General features: G+C 42.7%; 1 protein-coding gene across 9 annotated transcripts in view; it reads left to right on the top strand.

The window, feature by feature from the left end:
• DCLK2 (doublecortin like kinase 2) overlaps nucleotides 1-13789 on the top strand; it is a 152371-nt gene that overhangs the window by 134020 nt on the left and 4562 nt on the right. For all 9 annotated transcript variants that reach the window (XR_006709410.1, XR_006709408.1, XM_045466016.1 and 6 more), the window contains 5 exons: nucleotides 2794-2927; nucleotides 3352-3429; nucleotides 9287-9383; nucleotides 10014-10094; nucleotides 11508-11624. Coding sequence is in view for 7 of the 9 variants with exons in the window: in XM_045466016.1 (XP_045321972.1) it covers nucleotides 2794-2927; nucleotides 3352-3429; nucleotides 9287-9383; nucleotides 10014-10094; nucleotides 11508-11624 (507 nt within the window). In the remaining 2 variants the exon portion in view is untranslated. The remainder of the gene's footprint in view (nucleotides 1-2793; nucleotides 2928-3351; nucleotides 3430-9286; nucleotides 9384-10013; nucleotides 10095-11507; nucleotides 11625-13789) is intronic.

Here is a 13789-nt window from a genome sequence, read left to right as displayed (position 1 = left end):
CCTCTCTGTCAAGTATTGGGGAGAAATGAATCAGATGAAATATTTTTCAGGCTTGTCTGCTCCTTATGACACTTCTCTTTAGATGTTTAGCTGAGGATAGGATGCCAGTTGCCCAGACATAATTCAGTGATTATAAACTGTTCAGTACCTTTCTGTTTATGCTTCTGCATCTGACTCTGAATTCCTTATAGGGGATATGAGAAATGGGGCTTCAGGGACTTCTGAGTGTCTACAGCAACCCTCAAGTACCCATAGGCATCCCTAAATTGCATGTTGAAAGTAAACACTATTTTTCAAAAAAATGTACCTAACGAGTGTATTTTAAATTTGCAAAAACAAAATAACAATGACATTAATAAAACTTTTTTTTTTTTACTTTCATGATACAGACATTTAAAATTATAATGTTGCTTAGAATGTTCTTATCACTGCAATTACTTAGGGAATTTCTGAAGTCTGGGTTTCAGTAAATGCATCATAAATTCTAACTGTAATTCTCTATATCAGATTGTTCTCGTTAATGTTTACATTAAACATAATGGATGGAAGGTCGTCCTTAGACCCTGGCATGACTGAGAACTTGGTTTCTGTTGCTTTAGGCTAAATCATTAGTAGCTTTGAATATGCCTCTGCTGAGTTGTGGCTGACTCAGAATGATAAATATCTGTGAGCCTCACCATTACTCCCATGAAACTTGAAAGTCATAAAGATGTATGCTGGGGATGTATACTTAGTACATAAATGTGGAAGCAGTTATTAAACACTATGGTGAAAAACATTCTTCTTTCACTTGATGAGGGCATCACAGGTAAGGAAGGTATTTAAGTGCCATGCTTTTTAAATGCCTGTACAGATTGGGTATCGCTGACAAGGGGGAGCCCTGACGTGCTTGATGCTTTTTAATGATGTCTATATAAATCACTCCCCCTCATTGAGTATCAGATTAATGGACAATGTTGTTAACATGCTTATCTTGAAAAAACATAATTTTCTAAATTTTTCATCCTTTAATGAGTAAGCGGCTTGGGTGAGAATCTGGCTCAGTTCATAGTAAAATGTGAGGAAAAACAAACTAAATAGGACTAAAATATAAAAATAGAGAAAGACATTACATTAGTAAAGATTAGTTCTCTGCAGTTGCTCTTCTCTGAAATTCACTGTTTTCAGAATGGACATCCAAGAGATGAATAGGTTAAAGATTACATAGTTAAATCTAAAAACCATCCATTTAGAATGTGACTCTCAGACTTTTATCCCCAAAGGAGAATTTGCTTATGTATAAAATTTCCTGATGATAGAACCAACACATGTTCATTGTAAACGTTTTAGAAACCAGTGAAAAGTATAAAGAACAAAGCTGAAGTAATCTTTGGTGTTACCACCTAGAAATAAACTGAACATTTGGGTGTGTTGTACTGAATATATAATTTTGAATGTTCTTTTTATGTAATATAGTGAATATTTTCCATAGGATTAGTACTTATTTGAAATGTGCTTATTAGTGACTGTATAGTATTTTATCATAGGAATGTTCCATGATTTATGAAGTCATTGTCCTGTTAGCCATTTATGTTCCTTCCAGTTTTTAAAAACATAGATAAATTCTGAGGTTAGTGGCTTTGTGTGTAACCTTTGGGTTCATCTGTATTCCCTTAGGGTTGGTTCTTAGAAGTAGATTTACTGGATCAAGGCTTATAAATAATTTAAAGAAATTTACATGTTGCTGAAATGTTTTCTGGGAAGATTGCTTCCGTTTAAGCAAAAAGCACGCACGTCTTCACCAGCATTGTTAAACTGTTTCCAGTATAATTAGTTGATTTCATCAGCCAGTCCTTCCAGGAAAAGGAAGGAACCTTCACTGAGCCCTGCTCTGAGCTTGGTCTCTTGACACCCCCACCCTGTGAGTTAGGGACTAGTCTCATCCCACTTCACAGGTGAAGAACATGCACAGGGTGGTTTTTGAAGGTCACTCAACCAGAAAATGGCAGAGGTTATTCAGGCTGAGGCTGTTTGATCCCAAAGTTTACTTTCTTTGCAAACTTCCAAAGTTTTTCATTATGTGATATTTATATTCATCATTGACTGTTCAGAGAACAAGTCTTGATTTTATTTTCTAAACATGACTGAGATTAAAGTCATGGTGCAGGTAATAGACTCTCCCACCCTCCACCTTCCCAGGAGGAGTGTGGAGGACACAGTCCAGGAGGGTTAACTCCAGGAAAGTTAATAAACACCATTTCAGAGTCTCTCAAGTACTTCACACTCAGTGAGGATGTAGTCAAGTTCCGTTTCCTACTGTCTAGGCCACACTGGGTAAGCAGCTACCTACACCCCTAACTGCCGTGGCAGCATGCACACATATTCATTATACTCCTAGATAAGGAACTTTTTAAAAAAGTTATTTATTTATTTTGACAGAGAGAGAAAGAATCCCAAGCAAGCTCCGTACTGTTTGCACAGAGCCCAACACAGGGCTCAAAATCACGAACCATGAGATCATGCCCTGAGCTGAAGTTGGACACTTAACCAACTGAGCCACCCAGATGCCCCAAGATAAGGAACTTTTTACAAAGATGGAAGATACTGTCTCCTGTATTTCACACAATCATGCAAAATCTCTAAAGAAAACTTAGAACTTTAGAGCATCAGAAGTAAACAATGGTATTATTATCAACAAGGAGAGATTTTTTTTAAAACTTATTAATCAATGTTGTTTCTATCTAGTTCCAAGGGCCCCTTTGGAATCATTGAGAAAAGAAACTACTTCTGATTATTGGCTGGTTTCTGTTCCAGGTGTGTGAATATCCTGATGGAACCAAGTCCTTGAAGCTGGGAGACTTTGGTCTGGCCACTGTGGTGGAAGGCCCTTTATACACAGTCTGTGGCACACCAACTTATGTGGCTCCAGAAATAATTGCTGAAACCGGGTAAGACTCCTTGTGGCTTTGGTTAGTACTTGAACTTTGGTGGAAAAAGGTATGTTTTGCTGCTCCGGCTGCTGTGTATTCACACTCCTCCTGGGAAGGTGGAGGGTGGGAGAGTCTATTACCTGCACCATGACTTTAATCTCAGGAACTGAGGTGTGTGCTTCTGTGTCCAAGAGCTCTAGGCCTGGACTTTTGTCCCAGGGCCAGTCTTGGAAATATGGCAACAGTTCCCAATATTGTGGTTAGCTCCGGAGAAGAGTAGATGTCCCTGTCCAAAGGGCAGTTAATTCCTTTGTGTGAAATGAGTGGTTTGACACTGAGGAAGCCCTTCGTCATAACAAACAAAGGCAACTACTCCAGTAATTTGGAGGGTTCCTGGGAGTAATATCATTATTTCTCCCCTCCACCCACTTTGTTTTCTCAGCTATGGCCTGAAGGTGGATATTTGGGCGGCAGGCGTGATCACATACATACTTCTCTGTGGATTCCCTCCATTCCGAAGGTCAGTGGCTCTTTGAGTAACAATATCTGAATTGTAAACTCTCCCTTTGGTCAGGAAGCAGGCATTCTCATCCTGGCAATCAGGACCAGAATCTGGTCAATAAAAATGTCAGTTAAGGAGTGCCTGGGTGGCTCAGTTGGTCGGGCAGCCGACTTCAGCTCAGGTCATGAACTTTAAAAAAAAAAAAAAAAAATTAAAAAAAATGTCAGTTAAAAATTATATAAACATACCTTTTACTTTTTTTCTTAATTTACAACCTATTAATGGATATTCCTTGACCACACTTCTGATGTGAGGTCAAGGCCTTTGTTTGGTATATGGTCCTCTGAATTTCTTGTCACTCTTCTGTAAAACACACCAAATCATCCAATGTGTACAATATCCATTCTCAATCTTTTTCAAGTGGAGTGAGATTTAAAGATCTTTATGAAGCAGTCTGATCCTTCTAGGTAAACAAACCTTTTCCCATTTTTTTTTTCTTCCAATTTTTTTAATGTTTATTTTTGAGAGCAAGCGAGCAAGCAGGAGTCGGGAGGGGCAGAGAGAGAGGAAGACAGAATCTGAAGCTGACTCCAGGCTCTGTGCTGTCAGCACAGAGCCCAACACGGGGCTCGAACACATGAACTGTGAGATCATGACCTGAGCCAAAGTTGGACACTTAACTAACTGAGCCACTGACGTGCCTCCTTTTCCAGTTCTTAATAGTCATTTCTCCTATTTAATTTGACAGCAGGTTTTTTTTTTTTTTTAACAACTCACCTTCCAAAGCTTTCAACCTAGTTCTCATAGAAACAGTGAACTCTTTCTTTTTAAATTAATTCTATCTGTTCACATAATATTTCACATAACGTTTAATGAAATTTAAATTCTGTATGTTCATATATTTCACGTAATAGTTAATGAAATTTAATTCTATCTGTTCACATAATATTACAAATACTTTCAGCATAAACAGGCCTGGGAACAAATAGAGACTGATTCTTGGTAATCACGTATCTCACCTGGGGCAGTGGGGGGGGGGAGGCAGAGGTGGCCACACATAGGTGTCAGAATGTGTGACAGCGGGCATAGAACATACCCAGTACCCCAGTACTGTGAACATGAGAGAGTGCAGGGCTTTGGCCACAGGGCCTCTTTTGATCTGTCCCATCTCCCTCTTTGGAACAAATGAATGACTTGGAAATAGAAGTTCATCTAATGATGCAACTTGGATTTTCTTATGTATCTTCTTGAGCTCTCTTTTCACTTTAATCTCTGTTATTGTTCATTTTACAACTACTGTTGAGTAACTACTGTGTGCCAGGCACTGTTCTAGGTGTCAGGGATCAAATGTAAAGCATATTCTCTGATGTCTTATTTATGGTGTTGTACTTCATCAGTAAGTTCAATACATTTAATTTGCTGCCTCTCCCCCAACATTTTATTATAAAGCTTTCAAACCTACAAAAAAGTTGAAAGATATATCTTTTTTAAATGATAATTTTCAATTGATTTGAACAAGTTTTCTTTTTACTGACATTACAGTAAACACAAGAGTGACACAGAGATGTCAATTTCTACTTTTGAGAGCCTTATGGTGTAAGGACACCCATCACCAGAATATTGATCAAGAAGAATAAATTGAGTATGACGGTATGCTTATTTGAGGGCTGGAAATCACAAAGGTTAAGTGAAAGGTAGAGCATTTGAGTGGGACCTTGTCCTTGTGGCTAGGATTGGGTTTCTGCAGTGGGAAGCTCTTGCCATCTGGCCGTTAAATCATGGTCTTCCTTCAAAGCCATTGCTTAGGTGGGTTACACAGACTATAGGATTACTGCACTATTGGCCAGCTTTTGCCGAACAGTTAACTACTCCAAAGGTTAGAGCAGTCAGTCAGTTCTGTGGATTTATGGGGCAGTTCTTCTGATCTGGGCTGGCTAATTGGGACTTGATGGTTTAGTGTGGCATCACTCACACGCCTGGTAGTTCGCTCAGGGTCAGCTGGGACAACAGGTAAGACTTGGTCAAGTGCCTTTCAGCATTCAATGGGCTAACCTTGGTTTCACATGATGGTGGATACAGGATCCCCAAAAGCAGCCAGAGAGAGGGCAAGTTCCTTTGCTCCACCACTTTCCAAGTGTCCACTTGACACACATTTGCTGATTGATGTCCCATTGACCAAATGAAGTCAAATAGAGTAAATGTGAGAGAAGATTAAGCAGGTATGTACGTGGAGTGGAATAATTTGTGGTCATTTTTACAGTTCCATTGTGTTCTGGCTGGTTTTAGTGATGATTTGTTTGGGGAACTAGTCAAGTGAAGGGGGTAGTTTTGTTGGCAAGTGATCATGGGGCCTGTTATAGCAGAGTTTCCATCCTTGGTTAACCCAAGTTGAGATCAGTTGGAAAGGGGTTATCAGGGATCAGTTTAGAGGAATGTGTGCTCACAACTCCCTCTAGTGTTTCCACATGCCAGTGCAGTCTGTGGGTTTGTTACTTGATTTTGCTTTTTGCTTTTAACCAAAAGCCAGACTGAGACTCAGATTGAACAGTATGTATCTATTGTGACTTGTTTCTCACTGCATGGCAGCTTCTTTGTGGGAACTGGAGGTAAGTATGTGGCTAATTAAAAGCAATAAAGCTACCTTTTGAAAGCTGTTGACTTATATGTTATATTCAGAAGCTGGTCCTACAACCATGGTATTAGTTATTGCCTAAGCAAGTCTGGATCTTGGGGCCACTGACAAAACGTAATATTTGCATGATAATTTTGTTTTTCTGAAACATGCACTTATACCTCCCATAAGCTAAATGTTTAAACATCATTTTGTGAGGTAGCTTACAACATTTTCAAGTTACCTCATCAGACAACTGTTTAACAACTTGGCATTGAAAAGAATGTGCTCAAACTCCTGTTGTTTTCCAGGTTTTTCTTAATGTACATTTTTAAACTTACAGCACCTTGATCCATGAGCTGTATTGTTTTAAGATTTTAAAGTGCCCTGAACATCTCAGCCCAATTGTGGAAGTATAAATGTGTAAATAAGTCCAGTGTAGATTTAATCAGAGTGGCTTTTACTACGTGACTACTTAGAAGGATAAATTAGCTTTCTGTTCTTCTACTGAGGGAAACTTGAAATGCTCAAAGTGCTTGCAGTTCACAGCATGGATCCTTTAGGTGACTTCTTATTGCTGGGACCCCCTAGGCTTTTGTTTGTTGACTCAGACTATTTTGCCAAGAACCTAAATAACTTGCTGCAGTTACACTTCCAACTTTTTAGCTGTTTATGAACAAAATAAAAGTCCTGTATGTTAACAAAATATAAGCTATTTGCTATTCCAGGAAAAAAAAAGAAGATGAGTAATAGGGGTGGCTAAAAGCAACGGTTCTGGAAATGGGTGATTTTTAACATCTTTTTCTAACATTTTCTCCTGGAGAGTTGAGCTGAGTTCAGTCAGTAGGGAAATAACAGTGAAAAAGAAAACATCAGATAACCTAGAAAGGTTTGTGCAGGCTCATAGAAAAACACTTTCCAGGAGGGCAGTGGGAATCGCTTGCCTTACCTGGTTGTCTGGCCTGACTTTTGCTACTCATTCGATGTGCCTCTTGACCGAGACTTCATGAACTGGCAGATGTCAATTCAGCTGGGCTTGTTGAGATGTCCTGAGTATTCACAAAAGCCCACAGACTCTGCAGGCCTACCTTGGAGATGTTGTGAGAGTGGTTCCAGACCACCGCAATAAAGCAAATACCACAGTAAAAGCAAGTCCAATGAATTTTTTGGTTTCCCAGTACAAATAAAGGTTATGTTCACACTGTACTGTAGTCTGTTAAGCGTGCAGCAGCATTATGTCTAAAAAAACAATGTGCGTACGTTAATTAAGAAATGCTTTACTAAAAAAAAAAAAAAAAAAAAAAAAAAAAATAGTAGAGGTCCCTGGCTGGCTCAGTTAGTGGGGCATGGGACTCTTGATCTCAGGGTTGTGAGTTTAAGCCCCAGGCTGGGCATGGAGCCTATTTAAAAATAATAATTAATAATAATAACAGTAAAATAAAAAGTACTTTATTGCTAAAAAATGCTAACCGTCATTTGAGCTTTAGTGAGTTGTAATCAAGGATCACAAATCACCATAAATAACAGATTAATGATGAAACTGTTTGAAATATTGCGAGAATTACCAAAATGTAACAGATGCAAAGTGAGCAGATGCTGTTGGAAAATGGTACTGATGGACATGCTCCCTGCAGCATTGCCACAAACCTTCACCTTGTGAAAAAAGAGTACAATTATCTGCAAAGTACAGTAAAGGGAAGCAGAAATAAAACAAAGTTTGCCTGTCCTCTTTTTCATTAAAGGTGTAGGGTAGTCACATCACACAGCCCCAGAATTTGTCCCTAGGCACTGCCCCAAATGACCTGTTTCTGTGGACACCACACTTGCTCACTCTGGGAGAGCAGTTAGCATGCATGACTAGGCTTATGTCTAGAAGGCCGGGTGGGGTCTCATGTGAGTCCTCTGCACAGCAGGCTGCAGGGGCCCTGTTGGCAACTCCAAGGCAGATGGTGCACACTGAGACTGGACTTCCACTCCTGGATTTTCATCTTGACTCCAGCGGCTTACCCTGAGGTTTCCACTAGGGCTTTGTAATGAGTGGCCTAGAAGGCTAATGATTTTGTTTTCGCTCAGCCGTTGATGCACCCACCGAGTAAGGGGGAGGTGGGGCTCTGTGGCTGTGGCTCTGTGTTCCAGGAGACGGTGACATCCAGCTTCCTGAATGTTTCCCAGCAGTGTTTTTACGTTTCTGTGTACCTTCCCTCAAAAGTCAAGGCATTATGTTTCAGTAGGCACCAGCTGTATGTGCAGGAGCACCTCTGAGGGTAGCACAGTTAGGTACGGGCTGAGGAAGGATGCCCACCCTGGGAGGGCAGCAACATCACTTCACCTCAGTCTGTGTGGTTCTAGTTGCTCTTCTTGGATGGGCTCTTTTTTTTTTTTTTTTTTTTTTTTGCAGATTGAGCTTAAGTGAAAGTCAAGTTCCAATGGGGAGCTAATTATGTCATGAATATTTTATCCAGATTCTGGACTCTTTATGACTCTTTCATATCTTGGCTTGTTTCACTGCTCTTGGCTCTTTTATTGGAAAAGTAGAAAGAGGAAGGGCAAGGAGAGCTGACTCAGGTTTGTTACTTTTCCACTCTGGTCGCCATGAGAGATTAAGTGAGGGCAGATGCTGAGATTGTTTTTTTCTGAAATGAGGATTTACGTTATTTGTGGATTCCATATTTTTCTTGAGTCCTTTTTTTCTTTGGCAGAATATATACATTACCTTTTAACAATTTTTAAATTTACAATTTTTTTTAACATTTACTTATTTTTGAGGGACAGAAACAGTGCAAGTGGGGAGAGGGGCAGAGGGAGACACAGAATCTGAAGCAGGCTCCAGGCTCTGAGCTGCCAGGGCAGGGCCCAATGCGGGGGCTTGAACTCACTAACTGTGAGATCATGACCTAAGCCAAAATCGGAAGCTTAACGGACTGAGCCACCCAGGTGCCCCTAAATGTACAGTTTTAATGGCATGAAGTACATTCATAGCATTGTGCAGCCATCACCACCGTCCGTCTCCAGAATTACTGCCTTTTCTCAAGCTGAAACAAGTTTCTTGAACCTTGTGTCCTCTCTTTCCCTGATACCCAGGCCTATGGATATGTTCTTTAGCTCATCATCTAAAAGGAAAAAACGTGTCATAACAAATACAATTGAGATATGAAATGCCCAAGCCAAGAGACTGGACTCCTCACCCCATTCTTCCTGTGAGCATTTTGTTGAAAACTGTATGGTAACTTTGATTTTTCTTCTGTTTCTTTGTCACTGACTTAGTGAGAACAATCTCCAGGAAGATCTCTTTGACCAGATCTTGGCTGGGAAGCTGGAGTTTCCAGCCCCCTACTGGGATAACATCACAGACTCAGCAAAGGTACCCATCTGGGTTTGTTTCCATGGGTTACGTTGTGTCGAGGGGCCCTCGTCTGCCGTGTGAGGCTGTTGCAGCTCTTGGAATCGAGCTCCAGGTCTGGCTTGACTTTTAATGTGTTTCTTCTTTAAGTTCATCGCACAGTATAGTCTCTGGAACTCGTAGGCACATTCTGAAGCTGGACTGGCTGTCTTCCCAATTTGCCCTTGCCACCCTCCTGCGTTCCTCTAAGCCCTAAACATGCGTTCTTTCATTTATTTAAGAAATATGTATTGGACACCCATCAGAATGTGGGAATGAGACATACTGACTTGCCAAAAGGAACAGTACTGCAGTTTTTACACTGCGGAATGATGATAATAACCAGAACTCTTAGGAGAGAACATCTTGGTTTAATGTAGACCCAGGAGAGACCTTCTCTTCTCTCACACTGGTGCTGCCCTGAGGCAGCCGTGTCTGTGTGATTGCCTGGCAGGGCAGTAGGAATGTAGGTGATAATAGCTTCTAAGGTGAAATGGCTGAGCAGCTGTCTTGGCTGGTTCTTTGAAGTACTTAGTGCAAGCTCAGATATCTGTGTTTATGCTGGAAGTCCCCCACCTCGCCTCCTCTATACTCTTCTTTATTTCGTTCCAGGAATTAATCAGTCAAATGCTTCAGGTAAACGTTGAAGCTCGGTGTACCGCGGGAGAAATCCTGAGCCACCCCTGGGTGTCAGTAAGTACCCACGTTCTCGGGGAAGGAACATCTGTAAGTTCCGTGACCACCAGCCTGCTTCTTCACCGTGGCTTTTGCACATGCAGAGCTCTGCATCCAAGTTCCATGGCAGATGAAATGTCTGTTTTCTCTCATGAGCAAGTAGCATGGAGGTGGCTCTCTGGGAGAAGGCACTTGGCATGAGGATCTCGGAGTATTTGATCCTGCTCTGTGAGTGACCTGGGCAAGTCACTGTCCCTTTCTGGACCTCACTTTCCTCATCTACAAAATGAAAGGATTGGTTGGGATGCGCTCTCAAGAGCTTTTCAGCTTTTGCCTTCTATACTTACGGGATTTGAGAATTTTCAGGATTTGCCCAGAGTTGAGCATGTTACAGACGCTGATCCCCATGTCTTTATGGCACATGGTCGTAGGAGATCTCCTGCTGAGAGTAAGGAGGCTGAGACATAGTCCCTTCTGGAGCCTAGTAGAGGGGGTGTGACGTTGCCCAGAGTTCGTCTGGGCTTGGTGGTACCTCTGGGTTTAGGGTAAATGTGATCCATTAAGTGGTGCTGGTGGGAGAGTTTGCATTTACCTTATTCCCAAAGACTCCATGAGAGTGAGGTTAATGTACTTAGCCATGGGCTTTTGCCTGCTTGTGGGGGAGTGGTGGCTCCCTGCACCCCTCCACTATCTCTGCGGGGTCCCACACATCCTGACATGAGGGTTCAGCCTCTCTGGATCCTGCCAAGTGACTTAGGTCTTGGACCAAGTAGCTGAGATGCCACATTTCTTTTTTTTTTTTTTTTTTTTAATTTTTTTTTTCAATGTTTATTTATTTTTGGGACAGAGAGAGACAGAGCATGAATGGGGGAGGGGCAGAGAGAGAGGGAGACACAGAATCGGAAACAGGCTCCAGGCTCTGAGCCATCAGCCCAGAGCCCGATGCGGGGCTCGAACTCACGGACCGCGAGATCGTGACCTGGCTGAAGTCGGACGCTTAACCGACTGCGCCACCCAGGCGCCCCGAGATGCCACATTTCTTTATGAGCGATAAAGACTAACAACTAAGTGAATTCTTGATCAAAATAATAAACTCTTCATTAATTTTGGTGTTTCCATGGGAGGGATCTGTACTAAACTCTGTGGGATTTGTGCCTTAGGGACAGAGTCTTAGAAGCCTGAAGAGTGTCTTCCTTCGTGTTCTCAGAGACTGGTGCTCTCTACTTGGCCTGATTGAGGCTTAAGGAGCAAAGGGAATGGCTTGGGGTCTTCCTGAGGACATAGGACTGCTAAACAGCAGTAATTGTTCCCCTAACCTTGTGGTGAAAATCAGTCCTGTTAGGAAGAGATGGTGGGGTGAGGGTGACTATTCAGGAAAAGCCAACGTAGACCTGAGAATCTGAAACTATTGTATTTGATTCTTTTCTGTAGGATGATGCCTCCCAGGAGAATAATATGCAAGCTGAAGTAACAGGTAAACTCAAACAGCACTTTAATAATGCGCTCCCCAAACAGAACAGCACCACCACCGGGGTCTCGGTTATCATGGTAAGTGGAAGGCACTCTGTTCTGCCCTTGGAAAGCTGAAGTGTCGGGCCTGACTGCTCGGTGGACTTTGAGTCTTTAGAAGTGAATAGCCGAGGTTCCCTCACATGGAAGTCCGCACCTTCCATGTTCCTCTTTGCTTTTCAAGATTGGCTTGGCACGTGGAGTGCACCCATCTGGCCGACTCCCAGGCCTCGAGTTCTGGGGTAGGGGGCTGTGCAGGTACCAGCAAGGCCAGCCGGATGGGTCCCGGCACCAAGGAGCCGCTGGCCCCTTCTCCCGGGCTCGGTGCCCTCCCTGGCAGCTGCTTCTGCTCTCCTCTCTGTTTCTCATCTGGAGAGGGCCTCCCAAGCCTGGCTGGGATTTACAGCCTAAGGAAGGAACTCCCTGCCTATTCAAGGCTTCACAAACACACTGTGTGAGGTATGAATTATTCTTTGAGACCAGGGGTAAGAAACCGCTAAAGTTAAACAAATTCCTGTAAAAAATCAGTGTTTTGTGGCTTTTAAAAGTACAGAACAATGTAAAAAATATATATTTGTGTTTGTGTTTTCAGGGTTAGAAAGATTTTGAGATGTCAGTAACAATGATCCCCATAATTTTTTTTAGGTCTTCCTTCTTTCAAAATGATTGTAAGGGAATTTATCTAAATGCATAAACACAACAAATAAACAGTGGCATTAAAGTAAGGAAAGAAACGTTAAGGTAAATTTTAGCAAAAGAGAAAATAAAGGCAGAAAGAATAAAATTGAACTAGAAGTGCGGTTAGCTCACTCAACACCGGCTGTCCTGGCCTGAGTCCCTGCTGAAGTCGGCCCTGAAGCCCGGCAGCGAGTATGTCCCCTCCTGTTGTGGCACCAACACTGGGGGCCATGACCTCTGTTCTGCCCATACCGCGCACACGATCTGGGAGCAGGTGAGGGGTTGCCTTCTCCAGGACCTGGGGTGGCTTTGGAATCAGACTTTCTAAGGGGACAGGTGCCTGAGTTGTTAGCGGCTTGGCCACCCCTGACAGCTCCCTGGGAACCTGACAGCCAGTGATGGGCTGTCTCTACATTTCCAGCTTTCTTATCTCAGGACAAGCATCTCACCCTCTGGAAAGGTTCAACTTGTTTTCTACCCAACTAGAAGGAAAGCGGTTGCTTACTCTCTGGCACATTGTAGTCTAGGAACCTTTACTCAAGAAGATTCTGGGTCCATATAGAAGCTGGAAGGAAACCCTTCCCCGCCCCCCACCCCCACCCTCAACACGGAGCATACAGAACACTGTGGTATGTTTTGTTGGGTATCCACCACCTTAGCCCCACTAATGATCTGCCATTCCCCTTTCTCCCCCTGGAGCGGCTGCATTTACCTGGAAGCCCTCTGTATGTCCTCGGAACTCCTTTACTCCTTCCCTGCTAGAAAATGTGCTCTCACACTGCTTCCCTCCCCCAGACAAGGCCTGAGCTTGCAGACTCGGTCTTTTGACATGTTGCAGGACATTGGGGTGCTCTGTGCCAAAGTAATGAGAAGGCCTCTTGAGTTGTGGTTTTCCTAACATTTTAGCAGCGTTCTGCTGAAAGCCCGGGAAAGTCAGAGTTGTCACAGAGTTACAGCTTAAACACTTTGAAAAGAACCATCTTGATTGACTCAACAGCATGAGAACATTTTTAAGCGATTCACCTACAAGAGCAGGCACTGATGGATGGGACGGATGGCAAATTACAGACTGGTCGCATGGACACCATAAGGCTTCTGCAAAATTTAGAGGAAATAAAACGTAGAAGATTGGCACACTTGACACATAATGAAGAATCTTAAGAGTGTTTTTTAGGATCAAAATTTAATAGCTAGGTTAAGCTTCAGAGTCTCCTAGAAGAAGGACCTTTAACGGGACTGTGCCCAGGGCTTAGGAGAGTTCTGCCATCGTTGCCTGGGTCACCTGTGGACTCAGCGCCCACACAGGAATCATGGGCCGACGACGCCTGTGGCCCGCTAAAGCTCTGGAATGACCCAGCCCTTTACCTTATGGCCCAGTATAGGCTCTGTTCTGGATAATGACATTTAGAGCCTCTCAGACAGAAGCTGTATCTTCCGGCTTACAAATGATAGTTTCCCATTTGCTCTGAAGGAGATCAGTAGTCAAATTTCAAGCCCCTTAGCTTTAACTGGATGGTTGTATGAGT

This window comes from Leopardus geoffroyi, chromosome B1, assembly GCF_018350155.1.
Source record: "Leopardus geoffroyi isolate Oge1 chromosome B1, O.geoffroyi_Oge1_pat1.0, whole genome shotgun sequence".
NCBI classification, from domain to species: domain Eukaryota; kingdom Metazoa; phylum Chordata; class Mammalia; order Carnivora; family Felidae; genus Leopardus; species Leopardus geoffroyi.
The sequence above is the reverse complement of the archived record's forward strand: the minus strand, read 5'-3'. Positions and strand labels throughout refer to the sequence as shown.